Source organism: Brienomyrus brachyistius, chromosome 20 (genome assembly GCF_023856365.1).
Source record: "Brienomyrus brachyistius isolate T26 chromosome 20, BBRACH_0.4, whole genome shotgun sequence".
NCBI lineage: Eukaryota > Metazoa > Chordata > Actinopteri > Osteoglossiformes > Mormyridae > Brienomyrus > Brienomyrus brachyistius.
In genome coordinates this window covers 9730802-9756194 of record NC_064552.1, presented here as the reverse complement: position 1 = coordinate 9756194, position 25393 = coordinate 9730802, and the positions used below count along the sequence as shown (strand labels likewise).

Genomic DNA, 25393 nt, shown 5'->3' with positions numbered 1-25393 from the left:
TTCTCTCTATATTACCTGTTTTGAGTTATTGTAAAATTATTGTGTACAGACTTGAGGCTTCCTGCAATTCAAATGTCCTAATCTGACATTGTGAAATTACTTAGAAACAGAAAACTACTTCCAGTGTGCTTAATCTTATGAAATGTTATTTATTTAAAACATACATGCCTGTCAATTTTCCTCTACCCACAAGAGGATAGTAATGCACTTCAACTTGGAAGTTCGGCAATATCTCATCTTTTTGCGCTTAAAATAATCTTGTGTGTGTTTGACGACTTATCAAACATACATGACAAAAGACCGGCACTCGTGAACTTTCACAAAATCAACATTAGATTTTATTTCCAACGCAAACGGCTGAACAGAAAACTGCGCTTACAGAGATTCTTCTTTGCAATAGAAAATCATCTGGCATAGCCCTTGACATTCACCTCCACTTTACACTTGCACAAACGAAGCAATTTACACAACATCCACCATTTTCAGTGTAGGAAGATAAACAGTGCTCTATCAAACAGGAAGAACCAAAAAAAGACGCACGAAAAAAAAGTTTGACTCATCGCACTTTTCCCTTTGGACCACCTGCCACAGACACCCCTCACTTCCGTGACATGCATACCTCATAGATAACTTTTTAACTCTTTCGCCATTTTTCTTCAGCTTCACATATTACTGCACTCGCACAGCGTGGGATTTAAAACAAACAATGCAGAAGCAACACGACGATAAAAACCAGCAGTGAACTGCCTGAGTAGAAAAGTAGTGCAGCAGGATCTTTAACCAGATAAAAATAGGCAAACTCGTCTGTGCAAAGGGGCAGGTTAAATATCTTTAACCGTCTGGGAGCTGGCTGGGGTGTGAAAGGATTACAATTTCCTTGCTTTATTGCTGTTGCTTTGTATGTCATTGCGCGAACGGTGCAGTTACATTAATAATCCTTCAATATGAAGGACCCGCTAAAAACCAGCGACTCTCCTTTAACATTCACAGACTCCACGGGCATATTTCAATCAGTGCAAAAAAAATCTCACCCTCCTTTTTTCCTCTGTTAAAACAACTTTCTGGTGAAATGAACACACCATCTGCATCAATGGGCGTCAAGTCCTTCTGTGTTAAACAGGGAGCTCCACTAAATAATTCTAGTGCATTTCACCTATGCTCGCCTAAAGACAAAGGCACTTTTCTACACACGTTTAAGAAAAGATTCCGTCTTCATTGCACATAAAACTAGCAGAATATATAGATCTAGGCATAGAGCCAAAAACGCTGTTTCTTCGCAGAAATACTCACAAGATATACGTCAACCTGCAGGACAGCTTTGCTTTAGCGGTTTTCTTTTTTTAAAAGGAAGCGTCAGCTGTACGGAGTATTTCAGAAGTACCATTCCGTCGTTTACAGGAAAAACGGTATCAGACACAGCAACAGAGGAAGGCATCTATATAACAGTTTATCGGGTGAAAATGAACAAGCCCCTTTAGTTCATGGCACGTATTCGAAAACCTTTCAGTCTCTGTCCTCGTGCCTTTGACGTGTTTTCTGGGTATTTTTCAGTTTTAAAACAAAACTGTGTTAACCATAATAATCTCAAGGCTGCCACATTACATAACAATCAGGGTATCTGGATACTACCCAAATTAAATTTGGAATTTAGTGTAGTTATATCCACTGCCAGTTGTTCATGCACTGTAACGACTTTCCCACAAAAAGGCCTGAAATACAATGAAAAGTAGGAAGCTTAGGAAAGATTTTTTAACAGCTCTATGTCCCTCCCTGGTCCTTTATTTAATAGTTAGGCTGTCTTCCTAAAACAGGGAATCACACAGGACATATCAGGACATGTATCTCGCTGGTCACGCCTCTGCATGTGAAGTTCAGCAGACGTCTTCAGTCTGCCTTGGGTAGCTACCAGTAGGGGGCACTGTTGTCAACGTGACCCCAGCTCTGCCACTCAGGGAAGAATCCGCAGGAAGTCCTGGGACTGCCGAACTGATCGAACTCCATCTCAGGCCGTTTGCTGCTGCATTTCATCTCTGACACCTTCTTCTGCGTCGCGAGCTGGGAGGGGCGGCCATCGCTCTCCCACTCTGCGTGAACCAGCCCATAGTTCTTCCCATCATTGTTGTCCCAGTACGTCTGGTCTTGGGTCTTGTAGAATACGCAGAACTCCACTCGCTCGTCATGTGGCATGGTGCTGGGCAGGTCGACGACGAAGGAGAAGGTGTCCGTGTCTGTACAGCCATACACGTTGTTCATAAACGTGCAATCAATGTCCGTGAAGGTCTTCCACGTGTCGAATGTTATCCGCACCTGCACCATCTTCTCAAAACTAATATTCTTGACTTTCACCGTGCCAGCTAGGGACCTTTCCTGAAGCGTGCAATTCTCCAGACACACAAAATTCTTCTTGAGGCGGTTCCTGAAGTCCAGGTAATCTGCTGCGGGCTGCGGGAAGTCAAGAGCCAAGCTCTTCTCTCTGACGCTTTTCAAACCGACTGCGGTGTCCCCAATATCAGTCAGGTCAAACTGCAGTTCTGACAGGGGGTCTTCTTCAGACTCTGAGAACAGGTGGATGGCTGTGAGTGACATACCTTTGGAGTCTGCAAAGATCACCCTTTTCTTTCCTTTGGTCTTCTGGCTTTTCCATCCCAAACTGGTGGTTTGCATTTCTTGCTTGGTGCTGATGCATGGCCGCAATGGTTTGTACCTGTTGACCAGGTTCCTGGCCCTGCACTCCTCGTATGAACTGAGGAAGCTCCGGAGAGGGGGAGAGTGCGCCAGGCAGATCCTCATTGCTACATCAACAGGCATGATGGTATCTGGCATCGGCCTGGGGTTCAAGATGTGCAATACCCTATAAAAGAAGCCACTGTTAGTAATTAAGACAGCATATAGAAACATGGCAAGAAAACTAACAATGTAATTTTATCCAGAGTTTAATGGTTATTACTGAGATAACACTATAAGTTAAGTAAAATAAAACTGATTAACATACCTTCTAACATGTTATTTTTGCGATATGCAATGTTAATACACCTTATTTCAACTTTAAAATAACAGATAACACATAATCATTTAATTTACTTTACTAACTTTAAAAATACATTTAAAAGACGTATTATTCATCATTAATGATTTTCCTGACGTAGCAAAAAATATGTTACGGAAGATCTTTTTTTTTAAAGCAACAATAACATTAAAACGAAGAAAGCTAAGTCAATATTATCATACAGAAAGCCACGTAAAATAGTATCAACTTTGATGCTGGGCTATTTTTCGACGAGACCTACGTCGTATTTTTTGCATTTTACCTGGTGCAATTCATCGAGAAGACTAGCCCAAATATAAAGTCGCTGCAGCAGAATCAATGGACGGCGCGAACGGTCATATGCGTGTAATGATGTAAAGATTTTCTTATGCGTTATCTTGCCTGTTTCTTTTCCACACGCCCCCTCCTCGGCGCAGCTGAACCCCACTGGCACTGTCCACAGCGCTCGCAACTGGGATATCAAGCTGATTTGCATACTTCGTTATTAATGCCAGCCAAGTGGCCAATGTCGACAAGGCGATGTTACATTTCGCCAATCAGCGATCAGAATGCCTCTGACCTTGCGTATATGTGCCTGAGAAAGTGGATTGGGGGCTTTGACACACATTAGATTTCAGACTCAGAGCGATCCTCTGTCGGCTGCTATTAAAACTTATAAAGAATCAGTTCTTCACCAAAGTGTTTTTACGGTTAATATACTGGTGAAACATTGCATTGCATTGTATTGCATTACTGTTCAGATATTTAGTTACGAATATTATTGAGTGACCGAGCTCTGATGATGTCAAAATACAGCGAAGAAGACAAATACTTAGAAAAACAAATACTTCAGATTAATCCTGTTTTAGTGAGACAAAAGCAGTGTGATATGTCGAGATAACTTACTTCGGTTAAGTCTGATTCAGAGACAACCGAATGATTAAATCAGTCAGTTTTGATGAGTAAAAACTTCGTTGAATATACTGTTAAGTCTTAACCAAGGGGTGCTCCGCCTTCGGAGACTGGCTTGTGAACAACATGATCAATGACAGCAGATCAATAAAAATCAGAGTGCATTTTGTGCCCTTCAAAAGAATATGTTATGCAAATATGTGTAAAAAAATAATCGATTTAAATAATCTTTGATAATGTGCAATTTACAAAAAAAGAAAAAAGGCATGTTATCCAAAGAGTTCATGGTCACAGAGCATGGGTGATACACAAAAATAAATCTAGGTCACGTGTTAATCATCAATTTTTTTTGTGGCAAACTAAATATTTACAGGAATGGCTGCAATACAAATATAAACATGTCAACAATGATTAAACTGTTAATAAGTTTTATGATTAAAATCAATACGTTTCTTAAAAAAAAAACACCACTGATGGTTAAAAAGTATTTTAGTACTGCGCGTGTGATCTGATGTAAATATTACTAATGTTAAGGTTTGTTGCCTGTTAAAATGAAATATACATTTACACTGCTCCCATTACAAAGATTTTGTGTTGTGAGTTTTTAGAATACTCTATAAAGTTACAATGGTTGCATCTCACGCTCAATGCATTCTGGGAATATTGCTTAAGCTGTATGAAAAATGCTTGGATAGAATTTAAAAAAATCAGTTTATCAATTATCAATCAGTCTGTTTCCAACAACTTATCCTTGTCAGGGCCGAGGGAAATGTCACTTTAAAAATGTTTCCTATGTACTATATGGATATTTTAAGAACAAATATGTGAGCATCTACTTTTAGTAAACGGCAAACTAAATTAAGTGCGGTATGGTGTCTCAGCAAATGACACTGTTGTCTTATGTCTCTCAGAGTGGGGTGGGGTTCAAGCCTACGTCGTTTGTGCATGTACAGGGCCGTAGCCAGGATCTTTAAAACACAGAGATCAAAAGTGTTTAGTCCTTCCTATGTGTACCCCGTAAAGGACCATGGTTATTGGAGTTGAAGACAAAATACTGAGTACTTGACCTCTTTGTCCTTAATTGTAAGTAGGGGTATGCGGATGTGGTTCCCTACGAAGGACTGACATCCAGTCCCGGGTCCACCCCTGTCTTACGCCCTCTGCTGCTTAATCTACATAAAACACATCTGGAATTAACAAAATGGGCATTGACACCAAAACATGTATTATAACTGGAATATGTCCATAATAACCTCTTTACCTCTTTAGTTGTCTGCATGTAGTGAAGGGTACGGCACAGTAGCACTAAATTTGACCCTTTTAACCTGAACCCAGGCCGCTTTCTCTCTCCGCAAGCAGCCGACCTGACTTCAGGCACGTACTCACTGACCTGCCGACGGGAGAAGGCTGGCTGTCAGGAGAGAGAAACTCGCGCGCTGATTGGCCCGAAAGTTTAGCCCACGCGAACCCGGAAGTGCTTGGCAGTGCGCCTCGCTATGTTCACGGCGGCGTGTTCAGGCTTCTGTTTTTGGCAGCGGCGCTGAAGTACATATTTCATGCAGCTAAATTTGAGTAGCAGTTTTATTTCACGTGAAAGATTTCAAAGACAAATATCGGCTGCAAAGAATGGTTTGTCGTAATAATAATACACAGTGACAGCAGTTTGCTAAAATGATTTATTTGTAACACTATGTTTCTAACAGTTCGAAGCTTGGAAATCATAATCTGGCGGTTTCTTGTGCAGCAATATAATGGAACATATTACTTAAAGAAACAAAAATATATTAACTAATCTGTCGCAACAGGCATAACAAAGAAATGGAATTGTTGCAGTTACTCTGGAAATACTTTAGACTACGATTTTTTTTTTTTTGTTTTTTTTGTCACTTTGCTGTTAAAGTGTACGTGTGTTTCTCGAAATGAAAAATAGTGTACAATATATTCAAGCTTCCCAAGGGAACTATGGACCCGGTGTACAAAGTATGTTGTACAGATTGTACAAGGCATCTGGACAGACTATTTTGAGATCTGCTTATGCAATATTGGTTCTAGAGGAGTACTATCTTATTGCAAACAAATTGTACGCTTCATGCAAAGAATTTGCAGCTACTCTAGTTATTGTCTTAAACATACATAATAATAACCATGGTGAAAATCCTGGTATCTTAAGTGATGCATAGATGTGTATAAGGTCAGAGTACCCACAAGCCGCAGATTGGCCTAAGGCACACGCATGTCCCATATCACAAAAAACACAAAGTGCGATGCAAAGTCTGTATGGAATCCCCGAATTTGACTACTTTCTAAACACAGGACATGGGACACAAAGCAGTGTGAAATCCTGGCGACGTGCCTAGCTGAGAAAGGCACCGTCCCATATAGAAGTTGAAATTCCGTGCTCAGAATTGCAGGAAGGAATTTCGCTGTCATATTTTTAGTTGAACGATGACAGGGTTGAAATATCATAAATCACTCTCTGCGGAGAAGAGTGGGGCAATGAGATCATGATAAAGGACTTCAGAGCCATTACCAGTGCTCAATGATGGTCTAAGTCACAATGCAATGCTATATTAACTATATTAACTAAGTCTAAAGTAACAAACAATGACCTCTAAATTGTTACATAAGCTGCTATTTATAGAGGTTTAGTCCTTACTTTTATAGACTATGGTATGCAGCATTAAGACACCTTATGCAATAAAATTCATGGGTTAACTGTATTCAGTTACGCTACACCTGTTGGAGATTTCGTTGAATGAATAGAGCTGGAACCTCCCCAGTCTGTGACAGACATAGTGGGACGAGAATCTGTTTTTATTACAGCTGTCTGAAACAGATGCCTTTGACAGGATTTCAGCACTAGCGCAGAGTGGAATTACATAATCTGCCCTTGACCAGCTACAATTACTTCATGACATATTAGCTCTGTCTGTAAGATTTCACGCCACCGGTCTTTCATCACGGCCTGCAAACACACGGCACAGTGGGGGGAATCCGAAATTAAAAAAAAAAAGGCATTAATCTGTCGCAACATTTACAACGATGTGCAGCAAATGTGTAGTGACTAGACCATGATGAGATTAGCGGAACCTTTTGGGGTCATTATCATACAATGTAACAAAAAAGCAAAGTTAAGAGGATGGTTTAATGATATATTCTCTGATTGAAGTGAAAACACGACACAGGGCAAGCAGGTATACATAATGGAGAGATGGATATGTCTCCAGCAAGAAAAGATGTCCCACCTCAGGCAGTAGTCAATCCTGTAAATGTAATAATTCATAATTTATTACATTAGTGACATATTGTGATGCATTTCCTTATTTTATTCTGCAGACCCTGATTTGTTAGCTATACATTTTTTAAACTTAATATTACTTCCTCAGAAAGTTTCACCAGAACCATTTAGCAGTTCATTAAAACTCTACCCATTAGCTTATCATTTAAAAGATGAAGTTGACCATCAAAGGTGTGGTTCCCGTAAAGATCTGTCTGAATCATGGTGTGTTAGCAGTGTGACGGTAAAGTAAGTTGCTTTCATTGTGAAAGACGCTGTAGCTCTGCAGCATGCTGTGTGTGTGTGTGTGTGTGTGTGTGTGTGTGTGTGTGTGTGTGTGTGCTGTTTGAACAATGAGATCCTATTGACTTACGGTGTACTTCATTCTCTCCGTCCATTTTACCTTCTTACCCATTATTCTGGTCGGGATCGCGAAGTGGGGGAGAGGGGTTGGACCACATAGGACAGGGTTACAGATAAGGGCCACACCCTAGATGTCATGCCAGTCGATTACAAGACACATGAATGCACACCCTCTTATACAATAGATCACCACAACTTATTCGATTTCAAAGATCCGCTCTATGGTTTGCTGAAGAACTGCAAAGCATTTCTTTTTAGAGAAAAATGTTAATTAAACTTATGGAAAGGGATACATAGTATTTTTGTTGACAGATACTTGTATAGACAAGAGATAGATGCTTATGCGGACCAGATGATGAAATATGAAATGATGGGGAATGACCTTGTAACATGGCATTTCTTTTTACTTATAAAAGAAGAAAAATTTACATTTGCATCCATATTCCTTATTATAGATAAAGTTACTGCTTAATAGTGTGGGAGATGTTTTTATGAGTCTCCCAGGATATTGTATCAAGGTGCTGAATATAGCCCTACATAAAACTGAAGAAACGTTTCCATGGAAACGTTGCATGATTTTAGAAACGCATTCTAATATACAGCTATTGCTACAGGTGCATAAACCAGTAAAATCAATAGGTAAAATGATTTTTATTAATAGCCGTTTACATTACTACGAATTTATGTAACTGTTCTGCAATCTGCTTTCGTAATTGTGCATCTACTACCATCTAGTGTCGATATGCTGTATTAAACAATAGGCCAATGTTTTCCTTTCTCTTTAAACTGTCCTTATAGGGTTGGGTCCGTTTTAATTACAGCAGATGATGAAGTTTAATTCAATAATAATAATCATCATCATCATCATCATCATCATCATGGGATTCTGGCTGCACTGAAATCCTGCCGCTATTTCAAGACGCGGGGGCTGCTCCTCGCGGTCACGTGACTCGCGGAACGTCACGCTCTCTGGCAGAAACACGGGCGGTCGCCGAGATGTGGCCTCCGGCGGGCATCCTGGCCGCTTTCGCCCCTCTCACCGCTGACTGATTCCTCCGACGTCTCGGCAGTGTGTCACGGTTCGGGCGACGCGAATCCGCCGTCGGCTGGACGGTTAAAGGACGTTCTGGGACAGCTGTCATGGTTGTGGGCGGCTGAAGGCGCCCTTTACAGATTGGCGAGACGCCCCCTCGGGGACCCTCCACCACCACCGTAAATAAAAAACAGCTCACGCCGCCCAGCTAAGGCCGCCGCCCGCTCGCTAGTCAGCCGCCAGCTCCCTCGGACTGATGTCGACCCGGCGTTGCTCCGGAGTCTCCGGCTCGGCTGGCGGCTCGCCGTCCCCGGGCGCCGAGGCCCTGGCCTCCGCCGACCCCGCTCGGGAGCTATTCGAGGCGTGCAGGAACGGCGACTTGGAGCGGGTCAAGAAGCAGATGAGCCCGGAGAGCGTGAACAGCCGCGATACGGCGGGCAGGAAGTCGACGCCGCTGCATTTCGCCGCCGGTGAGGCCCTCCGCCGCGGGGCTGCCTGCGGCTTGCAGCCGCCCCCTCCCCGTTAGCGCCAGCGTGATGGGGCGCCGTTTTACCAAGCGTTAATGTTCAACGATTTACTGTCGGCGAATATTTAATCTACTGGCTGTGTGTGTGCTTCGGTGTGCAGTTAGCCAGGCTGCTAACTAACTATTGGGGGGATGGGGGTTAGCTGGGTATATACTTAACTAGCAGCTGGACCAGAACAGTCAGTCAGTGCGGGTAACATGCCAGGCATTAAATCAGAAATCCCTGATTTATTTTAGGGGTCCAAGCTCTATCGGTGCTGGATACTTATTATTATTATTATTATTATTATTATTATTATTATTATTTATTATGTATTGACATCTTTGTGCATTTCATACTGCTAATGCAATTTGCAGATTGATGTTGTCCAATGTGCATAAAATCCATCGCTTTTTTAATCTCTCCCTCAATCTTGCATGATCGGGCCCTTTGGCAATGGTGTAGCCGGATCCTTTTCAGCTGCTAATCATTTTTCAGTCTCTGTGGAGTGATCAGTGTGTTTGAGAATGACGAGTTGACGGCACGCCGGGTCTCCTCTCCCGTGGCCCTCAGGGTTCGGCCGGCGGGACGTGGTCGAGTACCTGCTGCAGAACGGGGCCAATGTGCACGCCCGTGATGATGGCGGGCTCATCTCTCTCCACAACGCCTGCTCCTTCGGGCACGCCGAGGTGGTCAGCTTGCTCCTGCACCATGGGGCTGATGCCAACTCCAAGGACAACTGGAACTATACCCCCCTGCACGAAGCCGCCATCAAGGGCAAGATTGACGTCTGCATAGGTGAGCCATATTCTCCATGGACTCTGTTGCTCTGTGTTTTGAATTTATGGAAGTTCATCCATCTGCTGCAAAGTAATTTAGTATCTGCAGGTTTAATAGGAAAACATTTTTTTCTTTCTGAATTTTATTGCAATAAATGCATATAACATGTATTAACATATTATGAAATTATATTGTGTATTAAAACTGTACCAGAATGCACGAATAGGCTGTGTAAGTTGGTACCCTGTCTTCTGTTCAGAAATGCTGTGTAACTGAGCACCTTTGCATATCTCGGCCATGACAATGGCTCTCGCCTGTCGACTCGCCTTTCACTCTGCCTGTGGTTTTTTCTCCCATCTCCCGCAGTGTTGCTCCAGCACGGCGCAGACCCGACCATTCGCAACACGGATGGAAGGACTCCTCTGGATCTGGCAGAACCCTCCACCAAGGCTGTGCTGAACGGTGAGTGCGGGGTCCATCCAAGGGGGCGACCCAAAAAAACACCGTCTCCCTGCCCAGGCGTCCAAACCGTCTGTATTCATAACATTCCTCACCTTGCATGACTTTAGTCTCATTTTGCCTTTTCGGCAAATAAGAGAGATTAACTCATCTATCTTGTAACTTCCACCAGATCGTTCTGCCCACTTTAAGTGGCATCTTCTGCGAATAAAAAGATTTTTAGATGTTACTTGAAAGACGCATAACATCAGTTAAATGACTCTATTTTCAGTAGTGTGATTGTTGTGGAATGACATTTGATTTTGGCAGTGCAACCTCTACAAACAAAGGTTACCTAATAGATGCTGTTCATGCAATATATTTACTACATCATTTTGTTCAGCATAAAAACATTGTTTATGCTTGTATATCTATGGCTGCTGCCAGTAAAATAACATAACCAAATCTTGTATTGTTTCGTGAGTTGCTGATACTAATCCAAAACACAGGACAGTGTTGTTTGATCAGCAAACACAGTGATCAGCTGTTAAATACCATCTGCATCTTTAACACCATGTAGAATGTCTCTGACAGTATAAAGTTTTGCTTTTGCTTTAAGTATTTACAGAACTTAATGAACGTTATACACACTGTAATATGAATGTTTCAAGACCTTACGGAATGAAATGTTACATGCTTCACTGGTGAAAGTGATTTTTTTTGTGATGGCTGTGAAATATGTATTTGATGGTCTGGAAGTGTAGTAATCAAAATGAAAGAGAGACAATCCACTTCAGTGTCATGCAGCTCAAAAATACGCATGTATTTTCCCATCTGGTACAAAGCATTAAGCATTTCTGTTAAAAAGCGCTTGTGGTGTTTAGATATGGATGGCATTCAAAATTTTTTGTATAACTTTTTCTTAGTTAGTCACCATTTTAACTACATAGCTGTTTTCTAGTAGTAAACGGAGTACTTTCCTAAATGGGGATGAGGCATGCTTCAGGGTATTGAATTTTGTTTAAATGCCTGTTTGCTTACAAAAATAATGTGTCCTTTTCCCCCGATGTAGGTGAATACAGAAAAGATGACCTCCTTGAGAGTGCGAGGTGCAGTGTGCCAAAATTCTGTTGCTATTTTGTCATTAGATGCTGGGCGATTGCAGTAGCTGCGACAATTTACCTGCTTTTTACACAAAATTACGTGATCACTTCCTAGTGATATTTCATACAGTAATCTGTTCAGTTTAAGCAGCTTTACATTACAGCAGATGTCCCAGTCGTCCTTAAATCGTTAATAACTGTGGCTGCTGACATTTTTCTTAGCGAAGACTTTCAGGCATTTTAATGGTAAGTGAAGTTTCTTGTTTTTTTGCTCTCGTTGATTTTCAGGAGCGGAAACGAAGAGAAGCTGATGTCTCTTCTGACACCGTTGAATGTAAACTGTCATGCCAGTGATGGAAGGAAGGTGAGGGAGTGTGTTTTTATACACATGAAAAGAAACATTGCTGAACAAGAACTATATATAAATATAGCTTCTACATCATGCAACAACGTGGGAAGATGCGTTATTTACGTGATTTTTAAGAAGGCGTGTGATGGCGGGGTTGAGCGTTTCCTCTGTTCCCTGTCTTCAGTCCACCCCCTTGCACCTGGCAGCGGGATACAACCGCGTGAAAACGGTGCAGCTTCTCCTGCAGCATGGTGCCGACGTCCACGCCAAGGACAAAGGGTAGGCCGCATTCCTGTGTCGCCCGTACGGCGAAATCGCCTCCGCCACTCACGCCGCCCTTGTCTTTCCGCAGCGACCTCGTGCCCCTGCACAACGCCTGCTCCTACGGTCATTATGAAGTGACAGATTTGCTGGTGAAGGTGAGTCGGGCTCACGGAGCGTGAACGTTTTTTTTTTTTTTTTTCTGGAACATTCCGGAATTATGGGTCAGCAGAGTGCGCGTTCGATTCTAACACCCCCCTTTGCCCTGTAGCATGGCGCCTGCGTCAATGCCATGGACCTGTGGCAGTTCACCCCCTTGCACGAGGCGGCTTCCAAGAACCGCGTTGAGGTGTGCTCCCTTCTTCTCAGCCACGGGGCTGACCCTACCTTCTTAAACTGCCACAACAAGAGCGCCATCGACCTGGCGCCCACAGCTCAGCTCCGTGAGCGCCTGGCATGTGAGTGACCCTTCCTCTCCTACCTGGTGGCCAGCCTCCAGGTGATGGTACACTGACCCCTTGTGGCCGCCCGCCGTCTCTGCAGATGAGTTCGAGGGTCACGCCCTGCTGCAGGCCACGCGGGATGCGGACATGGCTCGGGTCAAGAAGCACCTGACAGCGGAGTCTATTAACTTCAAGCACCCCCAGACCCACGAGACAGCGCTGGTGAGCATCTCGGCCAGATCAAACGAGGCTGCATGTGTTTTTCACCCGACCTTTGACTTCTGTGCTCGTTAATCTATCATCGGCTTCCCAATGGTTCCATTTTATCATGCATACGATTATACAAGCCTGATCCTTTCCAGGAAAACACTCATTAGCTAAACACTCATCACAAATTAATTCTCCTTTATACCGCGTGTCAATTTTTTTATTGGTTTCAGAGGTCATGTGTTTCCTAGCGCAGCCCAGATTGTAGATGGTGAGATCATGAAAATGGTCTTAATCATGCTCCGTAACCATGATGACGTCGGGGAAGATTCTAGAATGATTTTCTAAGGCCCTGGGGCAGTGAGAGGCCCTCATATGCCCAGTGTTTTTGGCAGTCAGGCTGCAATGTTGTTTGAGCCACTAGATATGTTGCTGTTTGTTTTGTTTTACGTGAATGTCAGTATACAGAGAATCAAAACCGTCATTTATAATCTGAAACACACTTAGTTTTTTTTGTCCCCATACAGCACTATGCAGCTGCCTCTCTGTATCCGAAGAGAAAACAAGTTTGTGAATTACTGCTGAGGAAGGGGGCCAATGTCAATGAGAAGAGCAGAGAGTATGTGACTGAAGTCTGCCATCCCATCTCTAGTGGGCTCTCCATCGGGTTTATTCCTGTTATATCTATGGTATCTGGTATCTGCTTGATAGAACATGTCCGATTTAAATGTGTGCGTGTTTGTGTCTCAGCTTTCTGACTCCTCTGCATCTGGCTTCCGAAAAGTCCCACAACGACGTCATCGAGGTGCTTGTGCAACACGAGGCGAAAGTGAGTCTTTGTTTTTCAAGCTAACCGTGAGAGACCGGGGTCGCCCCTGGCCGGCCGTCGTGCCGCGGTTGCCAGTTCATTCCCTCTGTCTTTGACCATCTCCACAAAGACGCTAACGGCTGGGTGGGGGTCCCGGTCCCCCCCTGTCTGCCCGCAGGTGAACGCCCTTGACAGCATGGGCCAGACCGCCCTGCACCGCGCCGCTCGCTGCGGCCACCTGCAAACCTGCCGCCTGCTCCTCAGCTCGGGCTGTGACCCCCTCATCATGTCACTGCAGGGCTTCTCGCCCTCCCAGATGGGCAACCAGAGCGTGCAGGAGGTGCTGCAAGGTATGCCAGGGGATGCCTCACTGCTCCCGAGTACTTCACATCAAGCAGTGTGGCTTAAAAGCTAGCAATTTTTATGAATTTAAAAACTAAGTAGCTTTTGGCAACCGAGCATCTGGAGTTTAATTACCGCGAAGTTGCAGATTTAGCGTATCCCTCCGGAGGGTGCTCTTAGGCTTTGTGGGCATGCGTCGTGGTTTGCTAAATGTGCACGGGCTGTGATGCCACTGGCTGTGGGCTATTCTCAGCGTAGCCATTACTGATTTCCCTTTGCGCCTCCTCCCTGTCCAGAGGGCGTGTTTATCGGAAACTCCGACGTGGACCGGCAGTTACTGGAGGCGTCCAAATCTGGGGAACTGGAGATCGTCAAGGTGAGTGGCGCAGAGACACCGTTACCGCTTGCTGTCCGTCTGTCTCCTGGAAGCGCCACAACGACCTTCTGTCCTCTCCTCCCCCCCACGCAGAAGCTGTGCACCCTCCAGAACGTGAACTGCAGGGATGTGGAGGGCCGCCAGTCCACACCCCTACACTTTGCAGCGGGGTACAACCGCGTGGCGGTGGTAGAGTACCTGCTGCAGCATGGAGCTGACGTCCATGCTAAAGATAAGGGGTACGGTCACACCCCTACCTGCAGTGACGGGGTGCAGATGTAGGCAAAATAACCCTACAATTTCAGTTGAGAGTTTTGAGAGAAACATGCATTATTACTTCCTTTAATTGTCTGATTTAGTTCACGTTTAGTCGCCTAGGAAACGTTTGCACCGGAACGCTGTCGACCGCGTGCAAACTGTAGTCCCTGAAGAGAGTGTTTATTGGCTGTTTGCGCTGATCGGCCTGTCATCTCCTCGCGGCAGGGGCCTCGTCCCCCTGCACAACGCCTGCTCCTACGGCCACTACGAGGTGGCGGACCTGCTGGTCATGCATGGCGCCATTGTCAACGTGGCCGACCTGTGGAAGTTCACCCCTCTGCACGAGGCCGCGGCCAAAGGCAAATACGAGATCTGCAAGCTTCTGCTCCAGGTACGGAGACTGTGTTTATCTCACCGTGATTCGTGACCCCCCCCCCCCCCCCCCCCCGCCCCCCATAAATATAACTAACCCTATAAATTCTCTGCATGTGCCACTGTGCGTTGCGCTACCAGGGCCCACCTGATGGTGGCACCAGGAAGGTAACATATTGATGGTACAACAGGCACTTACTTTAAATCTCTAAATATCCAGCTATTAAAAATATTAGTTTTGCTTAAAAGCATAGTGTAGTAGCAAGTGAATAGTGTGACACAATGTAGTGGCCAATTTTAGCGTCAAGTAGAATTGAATCTTAGTTCTTTGTCATTTTTCTGATCCTCAAGGGTTCACAAAGGTTTACTTGTACATTACGGCCTGTTGGTTTGGGGAAACCTGGAGTAGAGATCTGATTTTATTTTTAATGCAGGGTTTTGATAGGATCTGTACGGAGCTCTTTTACCGTAAACTGAACGAAATTTTTTTGTCGTTCTCAATATATTGTTCCCTAAAAGTCCTATTGGTCCATAGGGAAGGATCAAAGCTGTGTGCTTGCAGCCTTTTTGGAACAGCGCTGTCCTTTCAGAAATCTAAGTGTTGCAAAAGCCTTGCCGACAGAACAGTTAATGGTTGTCTTTTGCTCTTGAAAGGATTTGTTTCCTCTGTTCATTAGGGCCATTCTGCTTGAAGTTGCTTTTTGGAAATGTTTCTAGGCAGCCAGCTGGTTTTAGATTGGGGGGGGGGCACTCATATGTCCCCTGTTTTATTCTTTTTGTTTAAACCATAATTGTCTGTCCATCCCATCTTTCTGTGGTCACTTATCCAGTACATGATCGCAGGGAGCCTTTGCCAGGAAAGGCAGGGGACGCCCTGGATTGGATGGCAGTCTATTACGGGGCTCGCAATCACAGACTAGGGGCAACACCAAGTCACCTGACCATGTCTTTGGACCGCAGTAGGAAATCCGAGTGTCCAGAGGAAACTCGAACGATATGGGGAGGGACCTACAGACTTCACACACACACAGAGAGTGGTGGTAGCATTTGAAATGGCGAATGAACCCGTAGCCGTGCACCTCAGTAGGAGTGATGAGGGAGGGGGATGCGTGGAGGACTGCAGTGAAGGGCCAGTGAGAATTTCAGGGGGGGGGCTGCGATCAGTACCATCTGGGGTGCTAGGCTGCCATTAAGATTTCGTCCTTATCCAGTGGTCACCAAGTGAATCCAGACCTCTCAAAAGATTTAATCACTGGGGGATTTTTCAGAGGCGCTGGGTCTTGGCTTGGTGCAGCTGATGGGATTTGCCCCTCGGTGAGGGATTTTCCAAAACACAGTGGGCCTTGGTGTGTCCACAGCACGGCGCCGACCCAACCAAAAAGAACCGCGATGGGAACACGCCACTGGACCTGGTGAAGGACAGCGACACGGACATCCAGGACCTGCTGCGGGGTGATGCTGCCCTGCTGGATGCAGCTAAGAAGGGCTGCCTAGCACGTGTGAAGAAGCTGTGCAGGCCAGACAACGTCAACTGCAGGGACACGCAAGGCCGCCACTCCACCCCGCTGCACCTCGCCGGTGAGCGCGTGCGGGCCCCGTCGCCATGGCGATCTAAACCGGAGGCCATCCTGTGTGCAGCTCCCCTTCTATTTGTTTATATCAAAAGCTGATGTATTCCTTACTGAAACTCTGAAACCCTGAGGCTGAATTAGCACTCTTTATCTGTCCAACACGTTTTCTCTCTCTCTCTCTCTCTCTCTCTCTCAGCTGGATACAACAACCTCGAGGTGGCGGAGTACCTGCTACAGCAGGACGCCGAGGTGAACTCGCAGGACAAAGGAGGCCTGATCCCTCTGCACAACGCTGCCTCCTACGGGGTGAGTCCCCTCCCTGCGAGTCACGGTCCTGCTCAGAGATCCATCCCTCCCCGCCGCCGCACCCCCCCAACCCCCCAACCCCCCAACCCACGCTCTGAAGGTCCGCGTTAGGGTTGATGAGAGCGACATTAACAATCAGAGACAGAGGAAGGCTCTTCGTCCTCCTCCAAGGGCCCTCGAGAGCCGAAGTACTAATCAGCCTTTGCGGCTTAGCCCCGCCCCCCTGTCACATGTAAAGGTGGCCCCTCCTTGCTGATTTACATTACAGACGCGGTGTGTGCCGTCGTCCTCCAATCAGGGGGCCGAGTGTGTCCGCAAAGTGCGTCTCCACACGGTCTGCATCTTAAGCACGTCACTGAAGGTTCCGGACGTGTTGGCCAGCAGATCAGTGTCCCTTGTAGCGGGCGGGACGGTGTGGCCTCTTCACTCATCCGAACGGTCCCCCCACTACCCCCCTATCATTTCCATTTTCTTCTTCTTCATGTCTGATTTAATGCTAGGAGGGCTCACACGCACACACACACACACGCAGGACAGTCACACACAAGTTTGCCTTTCTGTCTTTCTGGGTCTTTTATCTCGAATCCACTGCCCACAGAGACAGAAAAGAGGGGCAAGTAGATGGACACCATCAGCAGACAGATGGGGGGGGGTGGCAGGTGGGTTTGGGAGGGGCGGTTGGGCGTGGATTCGGTGCCGCAGCAAGCCAGCGTGCGTGTGTTTCCATTCCGCAGCATGTGGATGTGGCAGCTTTGCTCATCAAGTACAAGGCATGCGTGAACGCTACAGACAAGTGGGCGTTCACCCCCGTTACACGAGGCCGCGCAGAAAGGCCGGACCCAGCTGTGCGCCCTCCTGCTGGCGCACGGCGCCGACCCCACCCTCCGCAACCAGGAAGGCCAGTCGCCGCTGGACCTCGTCACGGTATCCGTGAGCTCTCGGTGTTCCCGCCCCTCCCGGAGCCCACACACGCCCTCAGTCACGCGCGCACAGGCTCACAAGCCAAAAAAAACACACCACAGCTTCCCCCCATTCTCTGATCTTCGTGGATGTGTTTGTCACTGAACCGTTACCCATCCCGCCATGCTGGTGACATCACGACCCTTTCCTATGATTATAGACGGATAAGACTCTCCCATTGGTGGGTAATCACCTAGCCAATGAGCTGCCTCAACCTCTTAATTTCTTTTATTTATTGATTCGTTTTAAGGCATCAGCATTGATGAGAAATGAATATAGCCTGTATTTCCTCTAGTATCTCTGTCTGTCTGTATTAGGAGTGTAACGGTACACAAAATTCACAGTTCAGTACAAACCTTGATTTTCGGGTTCACAGTTTGGTGCATTTTCAGTACAGTAGGAAAAATGAACTTTGTTTAGAAATTAATCTGCAAACACACTTAGGAATGATTGTAAAACAAAGGGAATGTCTCTAACCTAAATGTGTCAATAACAGAACCTCAAACACACTTATTTGCACATTATATACATAAATAGATTTTAAAAATGTGACAATCATAATAACCTACTTCCTAGCCCATATCCTGTGTTCTCTACTAGTATGGTCGCATTTCTGTAGCGATTAGTCGTAATTATATTTTTTAATGCAGTCTGAATTTCCCGCAATAGCACTTTAGAGACTAACATGCAGAGGTTCTTTGTGCTTTGCCGCGGTGATGTCACCTTAAATGTTAGCACGTTGGATATGTTTTTAGTACCGTATCCAAATTCGATATAACCGAGCTGACAGACAGCCTTGGTCTTATTAATTACTACTTCTCTAGTGCTGGTGTAACTTGGGAAATCGAAATGTTACTAAATTTATGACCGGCTGTAACCAGCTCACAGCCTTGGTTGGCATAATGATCCTCGTGAATTTAGGTTCTGCCCTTGTCAGTAAATGCGTTCACACGTTTCATGGTGTGTACAGAACCGAAAATGAGGTACTGAACGGTACATGACAAATACGTGTAGCATTACAACTCTACTGTCTCTGTCTGCATCTGTCGGTCTGTATCTTTCTTATCTATCCATATATGTCTATCTGTATTTATTGATGGATCTATCTGTCACTGCTGTAACTTGCAGTTACATCCTCAATCTGATAGCATGGTGCCCTGGTTCAGAGAACCTGCCCACTTTCATTTGAGGGCTCGTTTCTCCATACTGATGTCGGCAGCTTTCACAGTCTCGCCGACACCCGCTGTTGGCTCTTCCAGCGTGGCCTCCATGTGACTCCATCGGTCGTTTCCTATGTACACGCGCATCCGAGATGCCAGCCGGCCGCCGATCCCGCCGGGGGGGTCCTAGTGTGACGCCGTGCTACACAGCTGCATGATGGTTCTGTGCCAGTGGTGCCTGTCAGAGGCCTGTGGCCCTGTGGTTGTGTTTTCACCCTCCTGCCTCCTGGTGACATGTTCTGATGGTGGTCGCTCGCTATGCCTCCTCCTCACGTGGCCCCTCTCCCGCTCTGCGTCCCCATCCAGGCGGACGACGTGCGCGCTCTCCTGACGGCAGCCATGCCTCCTTCCGCTCTGCCCTCCTGCTACAAGCCCCAGGTCATCAGCGTAACGGCCACCTCTGCGCCCTCTGCCCTGTGTGCCACCCCGCCACCCGGGCCCCCCGGTGGTGCCCTGGACCCCCAGGGAGGCTTCCCTGAGCTGCCTGCTTTGATGGGCACGGCGGGAGCTGAGGGGGCCACAGGAGTAGAAAAGATGGAGCCAGGTGAGTCGGCCAAGCTCATCCTCACCGCCACGATTGTTCACAATAGCTACATTTGCACCTTCTAGAATGTTGTTAAACATAATGGAAATGCATACACACATTTTATAAGAGCGAGACTTCCAAGGTGAGGTACATTAATTGGATTGGTTTTCAAAAATCTGAGCCGGCAAATAACCAATGAGAAGTGAGTATGACCGCTGCAAGGCCCTGCTCATTGGATATTCTGGGAGGCACTCTTTCTGATTTCTTCTGTTTTGTCCTCTGGATTGCCGGTTTTATTTTCACATAATAGGGTTTGCCTTTGCTGATCTTTAGTGTGGAGTTGTTATCTTCCTCTATTGCAGTCCGCACTCTTTGTTGCAGGTCTGGACTTGAGCATCGATCAGTTCCTCAACAACCTTGGCCTGGAGCAGCTGCTGGAAATCTTCGAACGGGAGCAGGTGAGGCAGCCTGCCAAATGGGACCTAAGGCCTGATGATGTTATTTGTGCAGTTATGTAGTTGAGTGGCCTGCAGCTTATCCCAGTGGGAGATCGTGACTTAGATACTGGTGCAAAGCATTTACAATTTGCTTATCTGATGCTTTTATCCAAAGCGATTTACAGTAAAGAGAAGGGCTACAATTCCCTTTGATTTGAGTCCTTTGCGTTGTTACTGTGGTGCCCTACTTGTAGAGGAGCAGGGAAGCAGTTTTATTAGGGTTTATTTAGGGTTTTATTTTGCATCCCATTTTGAAACTATCCAGAAGAGGATTTTAGTTTTATTTGTCAGTAAATGAAGTTGTTGCGAATTACAAAGCAGTGAGGCATGTGTTCCATTTAAGAGGATTAAGATGAGGTGATTGGACACGTTAGTCGCCGCTGGCCATGAATCCCGAGCCTCTGTCACCAGATCACCCTGGACGTTTTGGTAGAAATGGGCCACAAGGAGCTGAAGGAGATCGGCATCAACGCCTATGGGCACCGTCACAAAATCATCAAAGGGGCGGAGCGGCTGATCGCGGGCCCGCAGAGTGAGAGCCGCCTCGCGCTTATGTCGCTGTTTATATTCAAGCCTCCAGGGGGCCCCCCACGCTCCAAGTGCCGTTCACCCGCTTTGTGAACAGGAGCTAATGTCGCTTTGTTTGTCTAATAAGGTGGCTGAATGGTTTTCTGGCAGGACGTGGGCCCGGGAATGAGGCGCGTAATAAGCGTGTGGATCTTCCTTGCTGTAGGCCTGAACCCGTATCTCTCTCTGAACACCACGAACAGCGGCACCATCCTGATAGACCTGGGTGTCGACGACAAGGAATTTCAGTCTGTGGAAGAAGAGGTACTGCTTCGTGGGGGTGGGGGGTGGGGTCAGTGCTGTCATCGCGGGGTATGATTCACATAGGATAGGTCTTTGCTTAGCTTTGAGTTGTTTGTTTTTTTTTAATGTTTGCTCAGAAATGTTGGGACAAGGCTGCATCAGCCTATTTTAAAACCACATTCATTTGTCATGATGACGCCCCCCCCCCACCATGTGAGACAGTATCAGAAGGTTTTAGTGCTAGAGTCAGAGAATTTATTTGTCTGCATGTTTATCTAAAGCACATTTCTGTTTTTGTATATCGAGTTCGTTTTCTATGATTGACTGTAATTTTGTCTGGATTTGTGTGTTTTTTTTGAATACTACCACTAATAATCTTTTTATTTATTTGGCACTTTTCATAAATGAAATGCAGCTCAATATACTTTGTTTACGCAGCTGTACCGCACAGGTACAGGGCGAAGAAAGTATAGAAAGAAGGACTGAGAATGTAAAAATGAAAATAATTAATAAAATGCCAATTAATTAGTAAAATAAATGCAACACATGATTATTTTGCACCTCATGCCACCACCTGGGCCAAAACAAATTTATTGTGCTTTTATTTTGTAGAATAAAAGGATTCAGATTCTGATTTTGTGGCTTATGCCCCGTAACTGATTCCGGAGCGACGTGAAGGGTAGCTGGATACCGGGCAGGCGGTGTGGGGGCCTCCGTCACGCTCTTGTCCCGTGTCTGACAGATGCAGAGTACGATCAGGGAGCACAGGGATGGCGGCCATGCTGGGGGCGTCTTCAACCGATACAACATCATCAAGGTGTGTCCATCAGGCCACCATTTGAATCAGGGTCCGGCTGGGGGCCCTGCAGGGTTTTCTGCGGGTTTAGTTCCTGTCTGTTCCCAGGATTGTCTTTCATTATTGTCCCGTCTGTCCCTTAGTTTGTCTGTATTCATCCTATGTGTCCCCTAGGTCGTCTCTTTCATTATTGTCCCGTCTGTCCCTTAGTTTGTCTGTATTCATCCTATGTGTCCCCTAGATCGTGTCTTTCATTATTGTCCCGTCTGTCCCTTAGTTTTATCTGTCATCATCATCCTGTCTGTCCCCTAGATCGTGTCTGTCGTCTTTGGATCTGTCCCCAAGATCACGCTGTTGTAGTGAGTGGGTTGGTCTGTAAGGGGTCCTCGCAGTGCTGTTTCTGTGGTAATGATTGATTTAAAAGCCTTTCCTGAGTGCCACCCTTTTCATCATTCTGTTGTATATAATCTCTTTTTTTCCCAGATACAGAAAGTGTGCAATAAGAAGCTGTGGGAAAGATACACTCATCGTAGGAAGGAGGTGTCGGAGGAAAATCACAATCACTCCAACGAGCGGATGCTGTTCCATGGTGAGCGTGCCGATCCATTGGGCCGTGAATGGCGCCCCTCCTCCCTCCCCACGGTGAGCTCTAACGCCGCACGGCGCCGGCCGTTTGCTTTGCAGGTTCACCGTTCGTGAACGCCATCATCCACAAGGGCTTCGACGAGCGTCACGCCTACATCGGCGGCATGTTTGGTGCCGGCATCTACTTCGCGGAGAACTCCTCCAAGAGCAATCAGTACGTGTACGGGATTGGAGGAGGGACCGGCTGCCCGCTCCACAAGGATCGCTCCTGCTACGTTTGCCAGAGGTGCGGTCAGCACGCCGACCACACACTCGCACCACTGCGTTGCTGCACCCCTGAGCCCATATCTCTCTCGTAACACCATCTCTCTGCTACAACTGTATCTGAACACAAATTGAGAGCATTTTTTTTTTCCCTCAATCAATGAAGTACAGGCACTTCTCTATTTACAAATACAGTCCGAAAACATGCTGTGTGGTTAATTGGAGTTTCTAAATTGTCCCTAGGTGTGAGTGGTGTGTGAGTGTGCCCTCTGATGGGTTGGTGCCCCATCCTGGGTGGTTCCCTGACTTGCACCCGTAGCTTCCAGGAGAGGCTCTGGACCTCTGTGATCCTAAATAGGACAAGCAAGTAGAGAAAATGGATGGATGGATTTAATTTTTATTATTATTATTATTATTATTGATTTATTATAATTGTTATGCTATATGCTAATTGTTTTTTGTTATATTTGTTATTATCATCATTGTAATGTTAGTAATGTGTAATATGCAGTGGATACTACCACAGCTTGTAGGTGCTGTAAAGTGCATTAACTAACTCGTGGTTAATCACCATAGAGCGCGATACTCGTGTGAAGTCCCATAAAAATTAGGGTTAATTCCTGACGAGGTCTGTCTGCCCCGAAGACACCTGCTGTTCTGCCGCGTGACCCTGGGCAAGTCCTTCCTGCAGTTCAGCGCCATGAAGATGGCCCACTCACCGCCGGGCCACCACTCGGTCACCGGCAGGCCCAGCGTCAACGGTCTGGCGCTGGCCGAGTACGTCATCTACCGCGGGGAGCAGGTAGGGCACCGCCTCCTTGGCCCCGCCCCCTGGCCCTCAGAGCCCTGCCTCCAGGCCAGACCCCGCCCACCCACCATTTCTCTTCCCCTTGCAGGCCTACCCGGAGTATTTGATCACGTATCAGATAATAAAACCGGAAGGGAACGCCGACGGATAATCCCAGAGGGACGGCAGGACAGACGGCCTTCCAGTGCAGCGGCCTCCTGCTGAGAATGGGCCCACGGCTGTACTCACTGCATGACGATATTTATACAGTGTATAAAATGTCCGTTCCCTCTGTTTTTCAGTTTTAATAATCAGCACTTTATTTACCAGTGCGATTTCTGACGTAGGGTCAAGATGAATCTGCAGGGTTGTCTCTCCCCCCCCCCCCCCCGCCCCCTTCTTTTTGGTTATTTTAACATGCAAGTTTTGGAGCGTGAAAGTGAAACCCGCCATTTCCAGTGTCCGTCACTGTAATGTCACTTCAGCGAGTAACAGGAAGCTTTTGCTGTTTCACAAGCACATCTGAGCGGTGAAATTATTTATTTCATGAAACTGTATATAATTTTTTGTACTATATTAATTTATTTACATTTATTTTATAAAGATGTTCCTAACCTTAACTGATCAGTGAGGTTTTTCTTTTCTTTTTTTTTATCCAACTTCCCAAAACTGCTAACTTCACCATTATGCTTTGTGTTGCGAAGATGCTCCCATTTTTTAAACCACTGGTTTCCATGGCTACGGTTAAGAAGCTATTATTCATCTTAATGTGAAAATGATAGCAGCGAGAGATCCCCGACAAGGTACTACGGAAAGTTTTGTGGGTAAGGATGGCTCTTATCTGTAAGCTCCTCGGATAACCAAGGCCAATATACCTTCTGTTAGAGTCAACGTCAGATTTGAAAATAAACCACTCTGTAATTTTACCTGTGAATCTCCCCCGCAGAAGACAGTGATGGAATTAGATGTCATTTTTGAGAAAATGGGTTTGTTTGTGGATTAAGATGCAATGTCTAAATTTGGGGGGAAAAACAAAAAAAAAAACACTTTTGTTCTATATTTGGGGATGAAATGTTGAATGCGCTGTTTTACCCGGTGTGTCGATAGATATACTGTGACTTTGACACTAATATGCTGTCGTTGCATAATGTTTTCCAAAGCTCCGCTTTATGTGCATGGTATTCCCTGTTAGGTTCGATCTTGTGATGTCATGTATGAAAAATACCTGTTTAGTGCTGCTTCTATATCGTGGCGGAATGTGGGGAAATTTCCACTCAGTCCCCTCTGGAGCCAAATAAAAATCGATATAATACTTAAGTTCTTTCTTGGCAGTGTTCATTTCGTGAAGTACGATGTGCTGTGGATTTCGCAACGTCGCGGATTCTGAAATGTCTGCATTTGGGGCGGGAATTGATCTACCGATGATGTGGTGAGAAATGATTTGTACCTGTATGTTTTGCACCAGAAGTAGCGGTTCCAAATCTCATCTTACAAGACAGTTTTATTTCTGAGCTGAGAAATAATGTTTTTAGGAGGAAATACACAACTTTGGATATAGGTGCTGTCTGTCACTGGCCGCTACATCCTATTTTAATTAGATAAAGTCTGTAGCAATCACTTCATTCACAGCAGTTTAATTTGCTTTGTTACAATATCTATATAACTATTATATTACTGTTAATTTATTCTTATATGCTGTCTACCAGGGGCTTGGTGGTGCAGTGGTTAGCACTGTTGCCTCAACAACTCTGGGACCCGGCTTCAAGTCTCCGCCTGGGTCACATGTGTGTGGAGTTTGCATGTTCTCCCCATGTCGTCGTGGGGTTTCCTCCAGGTACTCCAGTTTCCCCCCACAGTCGAAAGGTACACCCGTAGGTGTGCATGTGTGAGTGTGTCCTGCGATGGGCTGGCCCCCCATCCTGGGTTGTTCCCTGCCTTGTGCCCATTGCTTCCGGGATAGGCTCCGGACCCCCCGCGATCCAGTAGGATAAGAGGTTTGGAAAATGGATGGATGCCGTCTACCGGGTGTCCTGTAAACCATGCATAGCATTCCTGCAGAATGTCCTGTCTTCTGTCACGTTTCTGAATTCCATGTCCGTCATTTTTATGAGTCTATCCAGCTCTTTTGGTCCACATCCCATCCTTAGTTCAAATATATGAAACTATATAACTAAATACGCGAAAATCACCACTTATTCCCCATTGTAGTCGTTTAACC

At 45.9% G+C, this 25393-nt stretch overlaps 2 protein-coding genes across 3 annotated transcripts; one reads left to right on the top strand and one right to left on the bottom strand.

Moving 5' to 3' along the window:
- Nucleotides 1–315: 315 nt before the first annotated feature.
- On the bottom strand, nucleotides 316–3533 carry ppp1r3cb (protein phosphatase 1, regulatory subunit 3Cb). Of its 2 annotated transcripts, none has more exons than XM_048987785.1 (2): nucleotides 3428–3533; nucleotides 316–2851 (listed from the first exon to the last, which is right to left on the bottom strand). In XM_048987785.1, the coding sequence occupies exon 2, from the start codon at nucleotides 2821–2823 to the stop codon at nucleotides 1903–1905; it is 921 nt and encodes a 306-aa protein (XP_048843742.1). In that variant the 5' UTR covers nucleotides 2824–2851; nucleotides 3428–3533; the 3' UTR covers nucleotides 316–1902. The 2 variants fall into 2 exon arrangements, with proteins under 2 accessions (XP_048843742.1, XP_048843741.1); XM_048987784.1 differs by having other exon boundaries at nucleotides 3309–3499.
- Nucleotides 3534–8415: 4882 nt separating this feature from the next.
- On the top strand, nucleotides 8416–24492 carry LOC125715827 (poly [ADP-ribose] polymerase tankyrase-2-like). The gene is given in 28 exon segments (XM_048987796.1): nucleotides 8416–9080; nucleotides 9690–9914; nucleotides 10263–10358; nucleotides 11407–11443; nucleotides 11726–11801; nucleotides 11971–12065; nucleotides 12139–12205; nucleotides 12319–12505; nucleotides 12591–12712; nucleotides 13225–13316; nucleotides 13448–13526; nucleotides 13684–13855; nucleotides 14144–14223; nucleotides 14317–14462; nucleotides 14707–14872; nucleotides 16212–16431; nucleotides 16621–16730; nucleotides 17465–17536; nucleotides 17538–17654; nucleotides 19217–19454; nucleotides 19818–19894; nucleotides 20345–20465; nucleotides 20667–20764; nucleotides 21486–21560; nucleotides 22023–22128; nucleotides 22224–22410; nucleotides 23034–23190; nucleotides 23285–24492. Coding segments are annotated over 28 exon segments (3495 nt in total). The 5' UTR covers nucleotides 8416–8866; the 3' UTR covers nucleotides 23348–24492.
- The last annotated feature ends 901 nt before the right edge of the window (nucleotides 24493–25393 follow it).